This window comes from Clarias gariepinus, chromosome 24 (genome assembly GCF_024256425.1).
Source record: "Clarias gariepinus isolate MV-2021 ecotype Netherlands chromosome 24, CGAR_prim_01v2, whole genome shotgun sequence".
Taxonomy (NCBI): domain Eukaryota; kingdom Metazoa; phylum Chordata; class Actinopteri; order Siluriformes; family Clariidae; genus Clarias; species Clarias gariepinus.
In genome coordinates, this window is record NC_071123.1 from 18,584,431 (window position 1) to 18,606,352 (window position 21,922).

A 21,922-nucleotide genomic window follows, 5' to 3' on the forward strand; every position below is an offset into this window, starting at 1 on the left:
AATCTAAATAAAATAAAAATACATTAATAAACTTGCGTGACTGGGTGGAATAAATGTGTTTATTTACTGGTATAATGAATGACCCAGGCTATCCTATTTATTATTTATTTCCTGTTTACTCCTAAGTAAATAAATTATTAAGAAGTAAAAAAATATATGGCTTGACGTGTACTCCACCTGTTATAATTAAATATGTTTTACGTATAAGAATATAGGCTACAGTTCATGTGCATATATGCACTGTGGGTTTATTTTGAGAGCTCAATACGATTAAAGATGACACTGCGGCTTAGTGGTTAGCACTGTCGCCTTGCACCTTAAGGGTCCGTGTTTGAGTCCCGCCTCAGAGTCTATAGGCATGGAGTTTGCATGTGCTTGGTGGGTTTCCTCAAATGGAAAATTGGTAAAAGCTAAATAGAAATTCTGAACATTCAAGAGCTATGAGCTCTTGTTTGCCTATTATAGCCATTCAGCTATAATCCTAGGTAATTGAAATATTAAGAAGTAAATAGGGCTGATGTCTGCTTCAACTATGGTAATTTGTTCTGTTTTGCACCTTCAGGGTTCAATTCCCACCTTGGGTTCTTGTTTTCCGCTGGGTACTTTGGTTTTATCCCACAGTCCAAAAACATGTAGACTAGGCTAAATTACTTTACCAAATTTCCCATAGGGTGTGAATGTGGACAGTAAAATGGGAATAAATACACTGGTCATCATTGACCTCCATGGTCCATAGAATAAATGTAGAAAAAAAAGTCCTAAAAAAATGAAAGCAAAATGAAAATACGACTAAACTTTTGGGACTGGGTGGAATTAATTTATGTTCTGGTATATAGAATGAGCTATTTTATCCTATTTATTACTTTGCTATGAATTAAATAATAAATTTTAAAACTTGATGTCCACTTCACTTATGGTGATTTCTTCTGTTGCAGTATATGGATATAGGCTACTGTGCATGTTAATATATGTTCCCAATTTGCCTGTAGTGTGTGAATGTGTGTGCATGTTTTAAAAAATGGGAATAAATACAATGTTAATCACCAGAGTCCTCCATGACCCCTAGTTGGACTATAGAGGACACCTAGATGGATGAATAGATGGATGTTCATATATTGTGTTTTTTTTTTATTATGAGTGCTCAATATAATGAAATGTGGCTCAGTGGTTAGCACTGTCGAATTGCACCTTCAGGATCTGTATTCGATTCCCCATCTCAGGGTCTGTGTGCATGGAGTTTGCGTGTGCTTTGGTGGGTTCCCTCCGGGTACACCGGTTTCCTCCAACAGTCCAAAGACATGCAGATTAGAACTAGCTGGCGTTCCTAAATCACCTGAATGAATACAAATTGGCTTCCACAGTTCCTAGTTGGACTACGGAGGTTCCTAGATGGAATAAGGAACAATACGGAGAGCAGAAAATCCGACAATCTGGCAACACAGCGTACAGTAAACAGTTGTGGTGCGCTTTGGCGCGGCACGGCCTTCAGTGCAGACGTCGCGCGTGCCGCATGTGCGCGCTCGTCGGTTTTGGGTCCGTGTTTGGGTGCACACCGAGACCTGACGGGGAAACACACCTGCTCTGTTCTTTCGAGGGCGCGATGGGAGAGACAGAATGAAGAGGAGGAGGAGGCGGAGGAGGAGGACCACAGAGAGCATAACGATGAGCGACCGTGCAGAGTAGGGATCCTTTTTTTTTTTCTCTCTCTCTTATTTTCCCTTTTTGGTGAGACAAACGTTCAGCAATGGAGACCCAAGCGGCGACGGAGCCGCGATGCTACGAGGACGTCCGCAAGAGCGGTTACCTGCGCAAGCCGAAATCCGCGCACCGGCGCTTCTTCGTGCTGCGCGCGCCTTCCGAGAGCGGCCCTGCCCGTCTGGAGTACTACGAGAGCGAGAAGAAATTCCGGAGCAAGTCCCCGGTGCCCAAGAAGGTCGTCGAGCTGGATTCGTGCTTTAACATCAACAAGCGCGCCGACTCCAAAAACAAGCACATGATCGTCCTGCACACCCGCGGGGAGAGCTTCGCCGTGGCCGCGGACACCGAGGAGCTGCAGAACGAGTGGTACCAGGCCATGCTGGACCTGCAGTGCAGAAGTAAGCGAGGGATACAAATATGCACATATGTAAAACGACGTACATAAACAAACGCACCCTGTGTAAAATTCGCCATAGATCCGCCCATGGGTTATTCTAACGCACATCATCCCTGCTCCTTCATTCCGCATCAGCATCATGTCAGTCAGACCCGTTCCCACCCTGATCGTGTTTTCATGGAATATACACCAACACTGACACGCGCGGCGCGCACTCATGCCAAGCGCACAGTGTATAATGTATTGTATCATTATTTTTTTATTATTATTATTATTATTATTTTAATATGTGTAGTGTCTTGGTGCAGTCGGGAATCACTACGGTGTGTGTGTGCGAGTGTGTGTGTGAGAGATGGTGTCGCATTGTGCTGCAGCGCACACAGTCGTCTGATTTTTTGGTTTTTCAGCACGTTTTTTGGTGCGCGTAACCTACATTTCCGTGGCACAGCTCTGCGCGTCCGCAGGAACGACGTGTTTGCATTAGGAAACGGGGTTTCCTTTGCACGTCTCTGGTGTTTTGGTTTGCCGTGGTCTCCCACCCCATCTTTGCGTGAGCGCAGCGCAGCGCCGGGTTGAACGAGGGCACCGGATCGGTGGGACGTGATTAAGAGATTTGCTTCACCGTGTCCTTGTACTGTATGCTGGATTTGGCCCGTTAGAAACCTCGTACTGTATGCAAACGCCCTTCTCTCCATTGCCGACTCGTACTGTAGCCCGCTCCTCTACAAGCACGTTTACCAAGCACCGGCTGTGTGTTTTTATTTCCAGCGCATCATATTTACAACCAATGTGTAGTAGTAGTAGTAGTAGTACAACCGAATGCACGGTAAAAAACCAGGGTAAATAGACCATCGGCCCAAAACATGGTATTTGGTGCTCCAAAGTGTCTCACCCAGGTGGAGAAGTGAGTTTTATAATAGGATCACATATCATCATTTTTATAATTCTTCCAATGCTTCGTTTTTTGTAAATATGCATACACCTTTATATTTTTATCAGATTGAAACACGTTTGCCAAATCCAATGTCATGCTCCTTTATGTGGTGTAACTTTTTTTTTTTTATTCAAATCTTTCAATGATCTCAATTGTCATTCAGAAACTTGGCCAATTTAGATTTCACATAAAAAGACATATCTCACTCTAAAAAAATATATTATTTTAACATGCTAAATTGTTAAGATATTGCAGCATGAATGTGACATGGTTACAGACACTACAGTTTTTTTTGCTTCAATTACCAAATGCTTTAATTTGTGCTTCTAGGGCGGCAAGGTGGTTTAGTAGTTAGCACTGTCGCCTTGCACCTCCAGGGTCTGGGTTCGATTTCCACCTCTGTGTGCATGGAGTTTGCATGTTCTCCCCGTGTATTGGTGGGTTTCCTCCAGGAACGTTGGTTTCCCACCACAGTCCAAAGACATACAGATTAGGCAATTCGGCCCTCCCATATTGCCCACAGTGTGAGTCTGTGTATGTTTGTGTGCCCTGCAGGGTGTACCCTGGCTCGTGCCCTAAGTCTCCCAGGATAGGCTCCAGGGCCCCCACGACCTGGTATAGATAATGAGTAAGTGAGTTAGTGAGATACGCTTCTGGAAGCTTATACTAATTTTAGTATCAACACTCATAAAGAAATATAAATATAATTAGTATTTTAAATTATTATTGTTTGAAGCGAGATAATATAATGCTGAAAAATGGCTTTTTTGGGGCACATATAAAATAATCTCTCCAAAATGGCTGAAAGTAGCAACTTAAAATTTTTGGGAAAGATTGGTTACTTCCATGTTGCATAAACTTCAGAAGTAGCTTCTTTGACACACACATTTTCTGTATTATATGTGTAACATAAAAAAAAAATTAAAATCAGCACCAATACTGTGTTTTGGCTGAATGCATAAAAATGATACTGATTTCAGTGTTTCTTATGCATCATTATACAACTATTTATTTACTTACTCACTCTCTTTACTGGTTATCCTGTATACAGGGTCATGGGGGGCCTGCAGCCTATTCTAGGAGACTGCTTAGGGCACGAGGCAGAGTACACCTTTGGATGGGCTGCCAATCCATTGACCCTGGAGGTGCAAGGCGACAGTGCTAAACACTAAGCCACCGTGCCACCACTCTTTATTTCCATTTAGTTAATTTGTTTATATGCCTTTTCCATGAAGGGGTCAGAAAAATACATTCCAGACCTATTCCAGGTCATTTATTCATTCATTCATTCATTCATCAATAACGGTTTTATCCTAATCAGGATCATTGTGGATATCGATCCTTTCTTTGGAAAAACTAGCCGGAAATGCACATCAAATGGGATGCTAGTCCATCACAGGGCACCATGCAGGCATACGTGCACACACACACACACACACACACATTTACACAGTCGTTTGCACCTACTGAGCATTTTAGAATAGCCAATGTTTTTGAGAGGTAGGAGGAAACTGGAGAAACCTAAGGGAAATAAAACAAACATAGCAAGAACATGCACAAAAACATGATTTCAGTGTTTTCTGACACACTATATGAGCACTGTAGACTCATTTATCATCTATACTGCTTTATCCTGTATACAGGGGCCTAAAGCTATCCCAGGAGACTTAGGGCATGAGGTGGGGTGCAAATCCTTTGCAGGGCACACAAATACACCGGGCAATTTGGGAACGCCAATTAGCCTAATCTGCATGTCTTTGGACTGGAAACCCGCACCCTGAAGGTGCAAGGCGACAGGGCTAACCACTACGCCACCGTAAAACACCTTACCTTGGAAAAACAAGCCAGAAATGTAACCCAAATGGGATGCTAATTTATCACAGGGCACGCAAATACACACATTCACACACACATACATTCATACAGTTATTTGAACCTACTGAGCATTTTAGGGTAGCCATTGTTTTGGGAGGTGGAAGGAAAATGAAGAACCCTATGGGAAATAAAACAAACACAGCAAGAACGTGCACATAAACATGAGCTTAGTGTTCTCTGACACACAATATGAAATACTGATGACTTCATATTCAAAATGTGTAGTAATTCCAAAATTAATTTCCTAAAACTTGGTATTTGTCTGCTGTTATGTAATTTTAGTTGTTTTTTTGTATTTCTTGTCATTCTAGGTAAGACCCCAGATGACTATGGCAGTGGGGGAGATTGCGGAGCGCTATCCCCTGGCCCTACATTTAAGGAAGTATGGCAAGTTAAGCTATGGCCCAAAGGCCTAGGGCAAGCAAGAAACCTGATTGGCATCTACAGACTTTGTCTTACTGATAATACAGTAAACTTTGTTAAGCTGAATTCGGATGTACCTTCTGTAGTGCTGCAACTGATGAACGTACGGCGCTGTGGCCATTCTGAGAACTTTTTCTTCATTGAAGTCGGCCGTTCAGCCGTGACAGGACCTGGAGAGTTTTGGATGCAGGTGGAGGATTCTGTAGTTGCACAAAACATGCATGAGACTCTTCTTGAGGCTATGAAAGCCTTGAGTGAAGAATTCCGTCAACGGAGCAAAACCCAGGCAGTGGGGACTTCCTGTGGAGGCGGCACAGCCTCTAATCCTATTAGTGTGCCATCACGACGCCACCATCCAAATCTGCCACCTTCCCAGGTAGGCTTCTCCAGACGGGCTAGGACTGAGACTCCCGGTGTGCCTCACAGCACCAACACATCTCCAACGTCTCGACACGGCTTCTCCAGGTCACGCACAGCCAGTATTGGTGCAAGGACAGAGGATAGCAGTGGCAGAATGACTGCTCTTAGCACCAGTCCAAGCCTCAACGGCTCGTCTTGCTCCACCACCCCTACCCTACGACCTAAACCCACGAGAGCACCTACCCCGGCCAAGATCACACTTAGTTTGGCACCATACACCCCGAAGAATCCAGCACCTTCCCCAGCCCCTAGTCTCTCCTCAAGCTCTGGCCATGGGTCAGAGTGTGGACTGACCGGAGCTCCATTAGGGACAGTGCCCATCTGCACCTATGCTCGAATCCCACAGAGAGTGTCCATGTCAGGTTCCCCTAGTGACTATGGCTCCTCTGACGAGTATGGATCTAGCCCTGGTGAGCACTCTCTTCTGTCTGGAGGTCTCTCTACTGCATTAGTAGATGGCTCTACTAGCTGCATATTAGTCGGGCACAGAGACAGTACTCATAAGAGAGTGCATGGTCGCAGAATCCTTCGACGCTCCTCCAGTAGAGAGTATGAAGCTGAGCGCAGGTTACTTAGCAAGCGTACTTCTCTTCCACCTTCCACTGCTCAGGAGCGCATAGTGCCTCACTGCAGGGAAGAAGAAGATGAAGAGGATGAAGAATATGCAGTGATGTCTCGCAGCACCAGCAGAGAATCATTCACCTCTCGTCGGGGCTCAGGAAGCTTAGTAACTCCAAGTGGACAGGTGGAGACCTCAGCCAATAAAGGTGTAAATACAAAAGAGGGTCTGGAAAACACCTTGATTGACAGTGGCTACATGTCTATGCTGCCAGGTGTTACAGCTCCTGCAAGTTTGTCTCTTTCAGTGTCTGAAACAGAACCAAAAGGAGGGGACGAGTACATGACTATGACCCCTAACAGCAGTGTTTCACCCCCACAAAACATCCGGCTTCCTGTCTCCGAGGGCTACATGATGATGTCTCCACACAGCAGCTGTTCCCCAGATCTACACGGCATGAGTGGGTGCTTGTGGGGTAGCAGGAGTAGCATGGAGAGTCGAGCAGGTAGTGACTACATGAACATGTCACCCATTAGTGCCAGGTCAGCCTGCAGCACACCCCCTTCACACCCAGAACAACATCCTTTACAGCCCAAAACAGTGTACTCCTACTTTTCCTTGCCACGGTCTTACAAACATACCACCCTTTCTACACGCTTTGAGGATAATTTGGGAGATGGAAGGCGGTCAGAGGTGGTTTCTAGGGGTGAAGGTGTTCCTGGAAGGAGGACTGGACGTGGTGGTTATACCAATAGAGCTGACTCTTCTGCTGGCCCCAATGGAGGCGGAAACCTTTCCCTGTCCTCCTCTTCATTCTCTTCCAGTTCAGCAAGCACTGAAAGCTTAGAGGACAAACCTTTATCCCTCCCTGCTGGGGGAATTGGGAGGTCCAGCACAGGACACAGGGTAGGGGGTGTTCACCCCAAAGATTCAGCCCATTATTTACACCAGCAGAGACGAGGGCCATGTGTCCAGAAACAGGGTTATCCACAGCAAAGAAAAGGAAGGCCCTTTAGTCTCTTTGTGGACATGTCCAAAGCCAACACCCTACCTAGAGTCAAAGAGACTGTACAGCCATTAGTATCCCAAAGCTCTGGTGAATATGTCAGCATTGTTTATCAGGGTGATCAGAGGATGTGCAACAGAGGAGTAACAAGTGAAAATCAGGGGAGCTCTGTAGTTCAAGGTCAATCAAGAGCCTCATACCAACAGTCTTCATGCCAAGTTAGTGGTGGTACCAATTTGCCCCGCAGTTTTTCAGCACCCCTCTCCACTTCAATCTCTGTATCCTCGGAGTATGTCAACATGGATTTGGGCCATTCTTCATCTCCCCTGTCCTGCACATCACTCTCTTCTTTTAATCCCACTCCAGCAATAGCGCCAAGAGCTAGAGAGGTTCCCTCAAGAGCTCCACAAGTAGCACAGGAAGCCGAAAAGGGAAATAGAAATAGTGGTATGCCCACCTTGCCCTCTGGGGACATAAGTAGTGCCCCTTTTACAGACTACACAGAAATGGCATTTGGTCTGGCTAGAGCAGAAAGCCCTTTACATGGTCCCAAACCAGAGCAAACAGCTGAGTGTTCCTCTCTTGAGCAGGAACAAAGCATGGATTTCCACTCACCCAAGGCATTCCCTAAGTTAGACCAAGGTGCCAGACTGGTCAGAGTGGAATCAACAGCAAGACGGAGGCATCGCTCAGATACCTTCAAGGCGCCTCCAGGAATCCCTCTTTCCCCCTCTTCCTCCTCTTCCATTTTTACGGAAGCTTCCCAAACCACTACAACTCGATGCCATGGGCTAGAGGGTTCCCTCTGGGCTACTGGACAGCCATCTGCTGCACCATGCGCTGCTCCTGGGCTGACAGCTCTAACTGCAGCCCAGGCTTCATCTTTGTCACTGGAGCATGGTCTAAACTACATTGACCTTGACTTGGCTGGTAAGGACAACCCTCAAATGAGCCTGGATGGATCTTCTGGGCCACATTTCACCGTCTTGGGTGAAACGTTAACACTGGGATTAGGTGGAACAGCAGCTGGGGGCAGCAGCAACTCCAGCATAAACACATATGCCAGCATTGACTTTTTTAAGTCAGAGGAACTAAGAGTCCACCAGCATACCAGGAAAGACAGCAAAGGTTTGTATTTAATTGTAACTAAACACCGCATCACACAGTTGTTGATTATTATTTAAATTTAAAGATGATTATCCAACGGGAGTGATTCCAGTGATGACTGAATTCTCATATAATGACCTAGAATGTTAAGTTGTAAAAACCAAAGGATATGGATTTTACATTTCAATTTTATGGTATATGCTAATGAAAAAAATGTGTTATTGACTTTTAAATATAGACATTTGTATTTTAATTACATGCTGTTTACAACTTAAATATTTTTGTGCTTATATGTTGTGTGTTTCAGTTTATTATTATCTGGAGAGGTGGTTTAGGAAAAGCGCAAACATGATGGCTCCTATAGTAGCGCCAGCTAAAGAGTGTGTGCGTTTGAGAGAGTGTTAAATCTTATGAGGGAGTGCTGGGTGAAAGTAGTAAGCATGGGCGTGTGTCTGTAATGGTTTCCTTAGTATAGCCATATACTATGTCATTTAACACATACTCTGTCATTAGAGACAATTAAGAAAGTGTAAAAGCATGTGTGAGTTTGTGTGGAATATAATGCTTGTGAGAATGCAAACATATCTGAAGCTGTGAAGCTGAAATTGTGCAGCCATAGCGTGTTTAGGCTAGATATTTCAGGTGCTGCTGAGGGATTGCATTGTGCAGCCATATAGCTGAATGCATATGTTTAATGCACATGGTGATTGTGGATAATTACGACCGTTTAAGCTCACTCCAGCTGAAAACGGCCCTGATTATTACTTAGTCGTTTTAGTGCCTTACTCTCGCTCTCTCTCTCTTCCTCTCTCTGGCTCTCTGGCTCTCTCTGGGTGGTGAGATGCAGTATTAAGTCCACTTGATTTGAATCTTGATATGTTTAGCTTCTTGGCATTTAAATAGGTGTGAATACAGCAATCACAGTTAGCACTGGCCATAAGAGCCATCAACAGACTGGGTCCTGCTTCTCATCTGCTTAGTTTCTTTCTTCTTATAGCAGCATGTCCATAATTTTATAATTAAACTTTTTAAACCAAAACTTACATTAATTTATTTAACAATTATTTTCTTATTTTGTCTTGAAGTTAGTAATAAATATGCTGCTTATTACCAAAAAACTACAACCTCTGACTATGACCTCTGGCATAAAGGCGGTGATGTTACCCTGAAAGTTACAGCTTTATATATGACAGTTAAATAGAGCTAATACTGGATTATTATCAACCGATTATGATTTGGAGGTCTATTTACCAATTTCCACTTACTCTACTTTAGAATACCAGCTACTGTCCGGGTTTCCAGGATGGAATCCCTAATAGCATTGAATGCAAATCTAGTCCTCTATTTAGGGTGTACAATCCTTTGTTATACACACTAAGTAGTGCTCTTAATCAGGGGTTAAGAGCACTGAGTAGTGCTCTTAATCAGTGCTCTTCAGGTCTGTACGTGCGTCCCTAGTCTCACAGAGAAAGGCTGTGGTCCTCTGTAAAAAGCTGTGAAAATATGGAACAAATGCAATATCTGATATTATGAGGGGTGGGAATATACTGTATGTATTGAAAGACAATACTGAGAGAAAAAAAAACATGTAGAATTTTTCTTCTACAGTCTGAATGCAGAAGGACAAGCAGGGACATGAAGTGTAGAGAAGGAGAAAGTGCAAAGTGTAAGGTGTTGTTGTGAATGAGGCATCGCAAAAGTGCAATGAACGCCAAGAGCCAAGGTGAGATGAGGTAAAAGAGGCATGGGTAGGATGGCAAAGAAAGGAGTGGGATAGAGCTGGTAATGCCGGGCCCAAAATGTGTCCCAATTTTGCACAGGTCTTAAATGATTACCCTGTGGTGTGGGTATTAAAGATGATCGAGTCATGGCTGACCCGAATTTAGTACGCACGTTATTTAAGATCGTGTGTATACAGAAAACAGTAACCTGAAAGCAGATCCTTCGTTTGTTTTGACCTGAAGTCATGATCGCTCTGTGAGAAAAAAGAAGACACAGGCTCATAAGTGGGCGGCTGGCTCGATTCAGAACCGTCTAGACAGCCGGCTTGCTTGGAGCCCGAGAAGCCATAATCAAGCCAGACCATCAGTGGTCCAAAGATCACTCCAGTCCATTAAACGTGATCACTAATGAGTTTCATTTTGCATACTTGGTATCAGTGGCGGCTGGTGCAAAAGTTTTTTTGGGGGGGCGCAAACAAAATTCAAATTATACTTGACATAATCGCCTGTTAAAAGCCATTTATCAGGTGATTAAGCATCATTACTACTAGTATAAAATAAAGGCATGACTCACATCGCATCCAGTCAGCAGCTCGGCTTGCATTAGAAGTGCTGGAGAAGCACAGAGTGTAAGCTCGGCCGTGATCACTTGACTGCTGCTTAATTAGAAGATCAGGTCGATCGGGTCCAAGGTCTTTAACTTTTTTTCTTTCTTCGTCCTATCGCTTTGATTGCTCTTAAACTGTAAAAAAAAAAAAAATCTATGCAGTCCCACTGATTCCACTAATCCCACTATATATATTGTTGGGTGCTGTTCTTTTATGGTCTCTTTCGTCACTTTTTCATCTGTGAATATTTCTCAGTTTATCACTTTTACGTGAATGTTTAGCCACAATAGAAGGACGTTTTTCTTGTCTTTCCGCAAACCAAGGACCTTAGTGATACTGATAAAACAGAATATTTCCTGTGGAAGAGCGAATAGCTTGGCAGTAACAGGGGTAGTCAAGGACCTCTTCTGGCTGCAACCAATGAAGCTCATAAATATCATCAGTATTTTTTTTTATCTTTACAGAAAGCACTCATCTGTAATGTGGAGTTGTGAAATATCGGTCTAAACCCATTGAAACGTGTCCAAGCTACCATTAGTGGTTTACCATTATTATGTCTCGTGGCTTCCCATATGATGATTGCTTAGAGCAGTTTTGAAGTAAATGCGCTGTGCAATTCAGTGTTGATCAATTGATTGGTCTTTATGTACCGTGGGAAGTTTTTATGCAGAAGGCGGTTGTGCACTTGGTGTTATTTTCCTTTGACTGCTCACAGTGGAGACTCCTTCCATAAATGATAAATTAACATTGAATACGGATGCTCCAGACATCACGATGAATACTCATGTCCAAATCTGCACGTTACTTTAATGATATAGGGAACAGTATTCATGGAGGACACATTCCTGGTGCACGATTACAGAAAAACAAAGATAAATCGTTAGGTCATGACATGCAGAAATTCCTATTGTTGCATTTCAACAGTGTTAAGACTGCTCGAGTCCTGTAAGATAGTGTAACATTTCCAGAATATGCTTTAGAAACAATATATATATTTTTCTCTTTGTCTTCGTGTCGGTGTCGTCAAAGTCAGACCCGACCATGACCTTCAGCACATAACATTCTGAGCGCTTGGCCTCATAGTCTGTCTGCGAGCTCTGATGTGAAAGCCTCTAGAATCAGGGACTTGCACGCCTGAAAAAGCTTGAGGCATATTGTTGCACTTTTTTGTTTCATCATATGTCAAAGGGACTTTGATTTTCTTTGTCATGCCTGTGAGATTGCCTGTTTATTTCATTTTCTTTTTTGCTGCTGTGCAGTTACCGGCATTTTACCCGGATTGCAATACGGACGTCTTGTTGTTTATGTATGTGCTATATTCGTACGCTGTTCATAATCCATATGCGTGTCTGTGTTTAAATTGGATGTGATTGGATTGTTGACTTATCTGTCTACTGACCCATTTTTTCCACACATACACACTACAAACACACACACATATTTTTATTCCCTTTCTGAAGTCTTTATATAGTTTGTGTATCACTATGACAGAAAGATGCAGTATGTCTACATGTCCCTCACAAGGTCACACTTGTGAGGGACATCATATGTTGCATTTGTGAGGACATTACATTTACATTTAAACAGTAAAAGATATTAACAGTATCTTCTGGCCATAAAAGCATGAGTGTGAATTTGAACTTCTGTACAAAAGCTTATTGATTCTTTAGAACAAAAGTTCATATAACACCATGGACAGTCTAAGGTAAGGAATAATACAGTAAGTCCCCTACATACAAACCTTGAGTTATGAACTTTTAAAGATACAAGCATGCGGTCACGCATGCTCAATCGTGTTCATTGTCATGTGCATGCAGCGTCCATCCCAGGATGTCTGGAAGGATGTGTAAAAACAGCGGAGATGGAGCTGGTACTGCTATGAAGCACCATTGCAATAACGATGGAGACAAAAGTGATAATAGTTGAGAGAATGGAGCAAGGTGAAAAGATGGCTGTGTTCCTTTTACATGAATTGTTCAAGCATCAGCCGATTCTCTATGGATAATGGATAGTTTTATATACAGTACTGTGTATAGCCAATTGTGATAGTATCCTAGTACCTAAACAATGTTTGTTGGACTTACGAAGAAATTGGACTTACGAACAAGCTCTTTGTATGTTGGTGACTTACAGTACTGTACATCAATTAGTCTGCACAGTGGGGATGTCTCACCCAGGGGTAGCTCAGTGGTTAAGGCATTGGACTACAGTTCAGAAGATCCCAGGTTCAAACCCCACAACCACCAAGTTACCACTCTTGGGCCCTTGAGCAAGGCCCTTAACCGTTAATTGCTCAGATGTACAATGAGATAAAAAAAAAAAAATGTAAGTCGCTCTGGATAAGGGCGTCTGCCAAATGCGTAGATGTATGTAGTGGGGCAGCCAGTAAATAAATCTAGCTAATCTGAAAGCTAGACATGTTTGATTTTCTTTTGTTTTTTTCATGAGCTTTAGCATAGGGAATACTATTGTACCACATTGGGTGGCCAAGTCCCAACTCCAATCCCACTCAGCTAGTTTAAACCACGAGCAGAGCTTGTAAGCTGAAAACGCTTGATCCAGACTTGTTTGCCAGTTAAAAGAAATCGGCCAGACGGTGATATAGACAAAGCAACCTAGCGAGCTCGGGTAAGTGAGATATACAGAAGGCTCTGTTGATGGACATGAGCTTGTATGTTGTACAGTCTCCGTTTCCTAGTCAGTGATTTGTAGGCACCAGGTTGTCTGAAAGTGCATTTTATTATTAGGTAGATCTTTAAATAGTGTAATATGATAGACTGTAGTTTTTTTTTGTTTTTAATTTGTTAGACATTTGTTTCATTTATTATTATTTTTTAATTAGCATTTATTGTAGCTCTTTATTTATTGCCAATACAATAAACGAAAATAGTGATGTCAGATAAAGAGAGTCAGGTAAGTTTTCTTTTAAATTATTGGTCATCTAGTAAAAGTTAGTCGTGCAACCCCTAGAAATAACTCACTGAAGTACGAAACAATAACAACAACAAAAAATCTATGAGTTATTGGCCATTTGCTGAGCATAGACATTTAGAATGGCACGGCCTTGTCATAGAGTCACTGATGTGTCCTACTGTAGGAAAACTAGCATTAGGACACGTAGTGGTACTACTGTGGCGGGTAAAGAGTTCTTAGAAATAGTTTAAAGGTTAAAGCTAAAATACGTTGATCAGCTTTAATGTAATCAGAGATATTATTATTTTAGGTTGAAGCCCACGTACATGTCTGCCTGTCTTACTCTCTGTCTAACTTATTAATACAAAGAGATAAAATTTTGTACTTGTTTCACCGTCAGCCAAATACACTCCCTCTATTGACCCGTGTTTTATCTCATAGTGACTATCTTCACATCACTGCTTGTTATTAGCACATTAGGTTTCGTAACATATGAGACAAACTGATTTTAAACTCAAGCAGGAAGAATAAACATACAATGATCAGTCTAGACATCTTTAAAGATTCAGTTTTTATAAGTTACATACCTGGTGTTTGGAGTAACCCATGCTATGCTGCGCCTTTGCTTGTGTTTCGTGGGGATTTTGGGCATCAGGGTTGTTTATGTGTCCTCTGCATACTCTGTGTATTTATGGTAAACTATTACGCTGATTGGCTCTGTTGAGTGACCCATATAGCCACGCCCGCCTCGAGGGTAAAAGCGCTATATTCGTCAGAAAAAGCGATGACCGTTGTGACGAAATCTGGCACAAAACTGCTCAAATTGTCTCGCCTACTCAACATTTTGATTTCATTTATGGCACAGATTTAACTTCAGGCAAATACTGAAGCACTGGCAAAGTTTCATTAAATTCTGTTGAGGCAGTTTTGCGTGAAGATGTGACAAAATTGGCTGGACAGACATACAGATATACAGACAGAATTTTTCCTGAGGCTGATTTCTGGTCCTTCTACGTATGAAATGTAAAGATATCATTAAAAGAGCGAGTTCTGACCCAATGTATCCACAAAACCTTTCTTTAATTTATATAGCTCACCGGTGTATGTGCATAAATGACAAGAGTGTAAATGTTTCAGCAAATGAAATGAATTTGGGATTTGTTACGCTTTACGTATCATCTAATTGGTGGCAACTTTAAACATCTATGTCACTGTTTTTATGATGTTACCTGATTCCAGACCTGGTGGTGAGTCTATAATCCACCTCCAGGGTTGAGGGTTTGAATGTTGCCTCCAGTTGGTGTGCGTGCTCCTGATTTGCATGTCATCCTTCAGCTTGGTGGGTTTCTTTCAGGTGCTTTGGTTTCGCCGACAGTCCAAAGACAGATGTTTTTGAGGCTGATTGACATGTACAAATTGGTTGAGTGTGTGAGGGGGTGTATGAGTCGGTGATTGGGGTGCTCAATAAAGTAACGTCCCCTGCCGGGAAGCTATAGGTCATAGTGATGCGTTGTCGTCTTTCCCCATGATGGTGTGAATAGATAAATTACGGACTTACTTCATCCTGTTTTAGATCTACTCTCCCTGCTGCGTGTCCAACACACCCCCTTTTTACACATTTAAAATCATAGCACACGCATGCACTCCTGAAGCACACCAGATGATTGTCTCCATTCATGTTCTGCTTCTCCGTTTCTTCTTCTCACTCCATCTTTTTTCACTCTTTGCTATTGGAAGTAAAAAAAAAAAAAAAAGGCAAGTCAGAGGCCCTCAAAATGTACGATGTAAAGAAGGAGAGACGGCAAAGAAAAAAAAAAAAGGAAGGACTTGGAGACAGCGAGATGTGAAAAGCCACTCCAAAACAGTGGTTAATTCATCCTTTTCTTTTGTGAGAGCTTCCTGTCATGTAGGTAGCGAGAGCAAGGGATCCAGGAGGAGGAAGGAGGGGGAGGCATGAAGAGGGATGTTTTTCAACTTATCTCAGTGGAGCTTAGTCAGATCAGACGCTGTGCCTAAGAGTGTGTGTGTGTATGTGTGTGTGTGTATTTGTGCGTGAGTTACTGTTCTCTTGCACACTGTATTTCTGGGCAGAAGGCTCGCCGTGCATGGATGCGATGTGCTAGGGATGAAATCTATTTACTACAAGCTATCGCTTACTTTGCCGTTAACAGTCATTTCCTCACATCTCTTTTTAATTAATCAGATGAAAACATCTCGAAGTACAACCTCCTCTGATGTGATTTCTCACCACTTCCTCACTTGGTTTACATGGACATTCATTTTCCAATAATAATAATAATAAGAAGAAGGATAACAGCTCGGCCTGAACCAAATGAATTTTAAGTTGGAAAGAGATGAGTGGTGCGAACCTTTAATAATCTATCCAACAGATAAATACAAGGGGGAGTCAGAAATTTTCAGCACTAATTTTCAGGTTATATTAAAATTTCTCTTGGCCGCACTGACTTACTGTATCAGCGCTTTCTGCTCAAGGCTACCGTCTCCCCAGTCACGGCTGTGCAGGTGTGAACAGGCTACATCAGTTCATTAGTAGCAATTTTACATTATAAAAATGGATGCTGCGCTTGTGATTTGAACAAAGGAAGAGAAGCGAGATTTGTTTTTTCTGGTCTGAGGGTGTACATGGGGCAAAATTTGGACTGATGCTCTAAGGAAGAAGAAAGTTTCTTAAAACGAATTAATACTGCTGAAGAGACATGGGTTGATCACTACAAACCACTGCGAACCATCAGCTGGAAAATTGATGCTCACAGTTTTCTGGGATTCTCAAGGGCCAGAAGTATTGGAACATCATCAGGAAAAAGGTTCAACAATCAACAGTCTAGTAAGACGCTTATTGAAGAGCTAAAGCCTAAACTCTGGATTAAACGTCGTGATCTCACATGAGGATGGATGTCCCCAGACTTCTGCCCACACTGTCGACACACCGAGGTGTTTTTTCATATAGTCCTGATCTCACTTAATTAGACATTCACCTGTTTGGTCCCCTGAAAGCAGTCATAAGAAAATGAAGATTCACTTCTGATGAAGAAGTGAAGACAGCGGTGCATTCATGGCTTACAGTTAGCCTACAGCTTTTTTTAAATGAGGGAATACGAAAGCTTATTGATGGAAACATGAACAAAGAGTATTGAATTTGACCTTTTCCAAAAATTGAAGTATGAAAATACATTCTACAGCCAGAGTGCGGATGATTTCTAACTCGTACTGGCCATGTAAACACTTGATTCGATCGTTTCTCTGTTGTTGAAATAAATATGTTGATCCTTTATTTCCAGGAGGGAGATTTTGCTTCCATTCGTAATGAGTGAACTACTCTCTCCCACTTGTCTTTACTTTCACCCTCTGGGTCTCTGACTGGGGCAAGAGCATTGATTGGCTCCATTACACATGTGATAAAGCATCTAACCAATCACAGATAAGGCTGAATTCTCAAAACCAATCATAACGCAGTTAGTGATATTTACTGGAACAGACGTGATGCTTCAGAAATGAAATAAAATTTTACATTTTCAATAAACAGACCCCCAACACGTCTACATACACAATTTTTGGCTATAGTTCCAGTAATGGAAATATTACAATGCAGCTAAGGACATATTATAATAAACAGAACGAGCAGCTCACCTCTCATATCTTCTGGTCTGAATCATAGACGCTATGCAGTCATTACACAGGAAACAGAACTGAGCGGTTCTGCTCTTGAATCTTCTAGTTCGAGTCGTTCGTTCCTTTGAATCTACTGCACTGCATAGTGTCTATGGGATTCACGTGACAAAAGAACAAACTATTTGGACTAGAAGACTCAAAGCTAACTACTCAGTTCTGTTTCCTTTACATAACCAGCAGGGGTTTTGCGATGCCTTGCTCATGCACGCCCAGTAAAAAAAAAGAAACGAATCACTCTCTGGGACTACTCGTTCTTCTGAGGCACGTTAAAGACTCGTTCAAAAAGAACAAATCATTCATGAACGACCCATCACTAATTGTCAGAGAAAAACATCTTCTTCTCCAATTTCCGCTTCACAGTGGGCAGCACCACTTTGTGCATGTTAAACTTAGCAATAACTTCCTGTAACGTGCAAGTGGTGTTGGTAAATGATTGTTCACACATCTCTTCTCGCATCTCTCCTTTAAAATTCACTAGAACTTTCATCCTGGTTCAGTCCTGGTTTGACTCGAACGCCTCTTGTAATTAAATTCTAATTGATAAAAATCATTAATAAATGATTTATAAACAATTATAGACGAATCTTAATCCGTAGCATCCTTACGTAAAACGAATACATCATATTGCCGTTATAGACGATTGATTTGAGAGTTCAACGTATCACTGTGTTATAAGTGTTTTGTAATGTGTCTGGCTTGCATGTTTTTTTTTCCCCTCTCTGACTGTGACCTCGTCTGGTCACTGCTGTGTTGCCAGACATGTCTGTATGTGCAGACTTGTCCAAGCACACACACACACACACACACACACACACACAGTCACAGCAATATATTATACTGAAGAAGAAAATGAGAAGGAGTGACAGAGAGTGAGAAAAGAGCGGAGAGAGAGAGAGACAAACCGGGGGAGCTGAGGAAGCGACACAAACAGTGTGAGAGAGAGAGACGCTGAGTGCCAGACAGGCCTGTCGAGATCCCAGGGGAGCTGTTCAATAAACGGTTATGTGTGTGTAGAGACGACCAGACTGAGGAAGACACAGGCGAAAGGCACCGAAACTGAGAGGATGGATTGCACCGGAGGAAGTTAATGAACTCCTCAAACACTGAACAGTCACTTCTGCCTCGGCTCGTTGACATTATTAAGAATTGTGTCATAGCTTTCTATTGTTATTACCCAGGTGTGTGTGTGTGTGTGTGAGTGTGAGCTGTGCGTGGGTGGAGAAGCGTGGGTTGTTTTTGTAGAAGCCTGTCTGAATATGCATGATTACTTTTTCGTGAGGGTGTGTGTGTGTGTGTGTGTGTGTCTGCTTTAGCATAGCGTCTTAGTGTCTCTGTTATCGGCTATAACACCAAGCACTGGGTCAAACATCGAATTAATAGAATTAAGCACATCGTAGACTTCATCTATCATAATACTGTTAATATGTGAAAAAGCTACAAAAGGCTAAAAACCCGAATTTCCTTTTTCCTTCTGCGCCACTGAACATCGCCATCGGTTTCTAAAACCAGACTTCTATTGAAGAAAGACGCTGAATTGCACAACAAACGTTTGCTTTAGGGCTCCCAAGTGATGCAACAGTCTGAGTGTTCACCCTATCGTTAGGAGTTCACGAGATTAAGTGAGTATAAATTGCATCGCTGTCCAAGTGGTGTGGAAAGAAAGGAGCTTTTTTTTTCTTTTCTTTTTTTTTCTTTTGCTCTGTCCTGGCCACTGAGCAACACTAGTTAATCATTGCGTTGGCCTGATGATGTGAAATGAGCAGAATTTTAAGGAGATCTGGCGGGTCCGGGTGTCTCAGAGCAAGACGATGTGCTGTACTTGCTTAACACGGCGTTAATGGATTGACATTCTAGCATTATTGTCTCATGAGTGTCCTCGATATTTCATGTATTACTATACAATCTGAATGCTCAGATCTGATTGGTCAGAAGGTGGTGAGAAATTTCTGTATAGACCACCTTGATATCATATAATATAATAAAACAGGGTACATAACCTTGGCGGGGTGCCAATCTATCACAGGGCACACACACCTACTCATGCACAATTTGGGGACGCCATGTCTTTGGACTGTAAAAGGAAACCTATCGAGCACGGAAAGAACATGCAAACTCCATGCACACAGACCCGGGGGGGGGGATCAAACCCGGACCCTGGAGGTCCTAGCCGACAGTGCTAACCACTAAGCCATTGTGCCGCTGATATGATATGATATGATATGATATGATATATCAGTTTGGACACACCTACTAATTCAATGTATTAGACTAAAATCTAGCCAATTATTTCTAATAATGCTAGCTATGAGATATTAATGAGCGTTAGACGCTGTTAAAATTACCTTAATATGCCTTTTACAAGCATTAAACCCAATGTGGAACAGAAACTTCGCTCTTGCAAACAGTAAACAAACCTGAGATTATTTATTCTAAGTGCTAAATGCACAAATTGTTAAGGTTTAAAAGGCGAACAATTATGGCTTGATGTGTCTGCTGAACCTCAACATGCTAACCAGACAGAACCAATTGAAAGAGAGGAACAAACACACAGGCACGTGTGATGTGTCAGAAGTTCTCTGTTTAACATCAGCAAAGTGATCATCTTTAAGCTTTCGGCCAGGTGTCTTACTGTATATCACATATGTTCTGTACATCAAAAGAACAAGCTCTTAGCATATAAGTCAGAGAGAGACCCGGAGACAGACAGACAGACGGACAGACAGACAGACGGACGGACAGACAGAGCGACCAGAGGAAACACATTAGCATTTTTCGGTTAGACAGATCGGTTCGTGCACAAACGAACGTTTCGAATGTACAGTTTATTTGTCTGAACATGGGCTATAGATAGTGCTACCATAAGTACAATAAGGGGACCCTTATATTTCAAATTCAAAATTCAATTTGATTTGTCACATACACAGTCATACATAGTACGATATTCAGTAAAGGCTTAAACGTGACCTAAAAATGAAAGACTATGAATAGGAAATAATATAAAAAAGAAAATAGAAGGTACTTTTAACAAAGATAAATAAAATAAAATATAAAATAAAATAACTGTACAATACAAAATATACAATATAAGAAAATTATCTGAAAAAATATAGAAAAATAAGAAAACATCATATTACAAAGCCATACATTTTTGGTAACTTTAAAAAAAACTTTTTTTTGTATATGATTATATATGATTAGCGTGTGTCAGGGAGCTGCTATTGATATGCGGGAGACTCCTGGAACTTGCGGGAGTGTTGGGGTGTCTGTGTTGAAGTCTTCTGTCAGGAGGTGATTATAGACTTGTGCAAGTAGATTTAACAACCTCCAGTGAATCCGTCTGTAATCTGGGTCAGTCAGGGATGTGGCTGCTTTTTTCAACTGTGCATTTGTGGCACAATTGCAAATGATAGAGGCTGGTATACCGCTGCTATAACAGGGGCTAGGGTTAAATTATTGCTGTATAAGAGGAATAAAACACTTTGAGAAAATAAATCAACCTAAATCTTCCTTATATTACTACAGTCTTCAGTTATACAAGCAAAAACGTTTGATTTATACCCGATCGAGCCTGGCCTCTAGCTTATAAAAGCGTTTAGTAGACATGTCCTAGCTGTCTAAGTGATAAATTTGAGTCAAAGTCTGTTTGTTTTATGATCTCATCCACGTACACCTGTACACAGGGAAGATAAATCAGCATGCACAGGAGTGCATGAGGTGCAAGGTGAAAGGTAAGGTCAGCGCTTCAGTGCAGTGCGAAGCTCGACGAGAAACACACGAGGATGTTCGAGCCGCGATACTGCAGTTCAGTCCGCTTTAAATGGATTTAAATACGGATACGACTCAAGGTTAATTATTATTTTTTAAATAAGGAATGCATAAGTACAAGCCCCGCCCACTCAGACAGAGATGTGTATAGTAAGGTGTATTGCATCACACGTTCCTACTGTACGTACAGAATCCACACGGCTGGAGCATGTTGCAGGAGGATGTGGGGGATTTGTTGATGCTGTTTGCTGCACTACCCGTCTGATGCAATAACCCTCATTCTGTTTGTCTTTCTTTCTCTTTCTCAGAGTGCTGATCATCCTGCTTGCTGAAGAGGAACAGATGTGTGTGTGTGTGTGTGTGTGTGTGAGAGAATGTGTGTGCTTGTGTATGGCAAGACAGAGAGAGTGAGCGTTCAGGTGTGTGGTATTGTATGTCTGTGTGTGTGTGTGTGTGTGTGTGTGTGTCCTGCAGGTGTGGACGTTCACCCTGTAAGATTTTTTTCCTTCGTTTCCATCGGTTACAATCGTAACAAAATTTGCCAAAAGACTATTGGTCATAACCAACCACGGACACTAAGACGGACACGTCCTTCAGCCAATCGGGGAGGATTAAAGCGACTCTGACTGCCAACCAGGAGCCAATGATATCCCTTCTTCTTTATCTTCTTCTTCTTCTTTCTTTTCTTTTTTTTTCATTATGAAATTTGAAAAAAAAATACAAACAAACAAAAAAAAAAAACAATTGTAATACAGATGCTACGTAGTCTAACGATAGATGAGGAACATATACAGTATAGCGTACTC

General features: G+C 42.1%; 1 protein-coding gene across 1 annotated transcript; it reads left to right on the plus strand.

Moving 5' to 3' along the window:
- Nucleotides 1-1,731: 1,731 nt before the first annotated feature.
- si:ch211-284e13.4 (insulin receptor substrate 1-B) lies at nucleotides 1,732-21,485 on the plus strand. The gene is made up of 3 exons (XM_053485711.1): nucleotides 1,732-2,096; nucleotides 5,216-8,440; nucleotides 21,425-21,485. Exons 1-3 carry the CDS (start codon nucleotides 1,745-1,747, stop codon nucleotides 21,430-21,432), a joined length of 3,585 nt encoding a protein of 1,194 aa, XP_053341686.1. The 5' UTR covers nucleotides 1,732-1,744; the 3' UTR covers nucleotides 21,433-21,485.
- The last annotated feature ends 437 nt before the right edge of the window (nucleotides 21,486-21,922 follow it).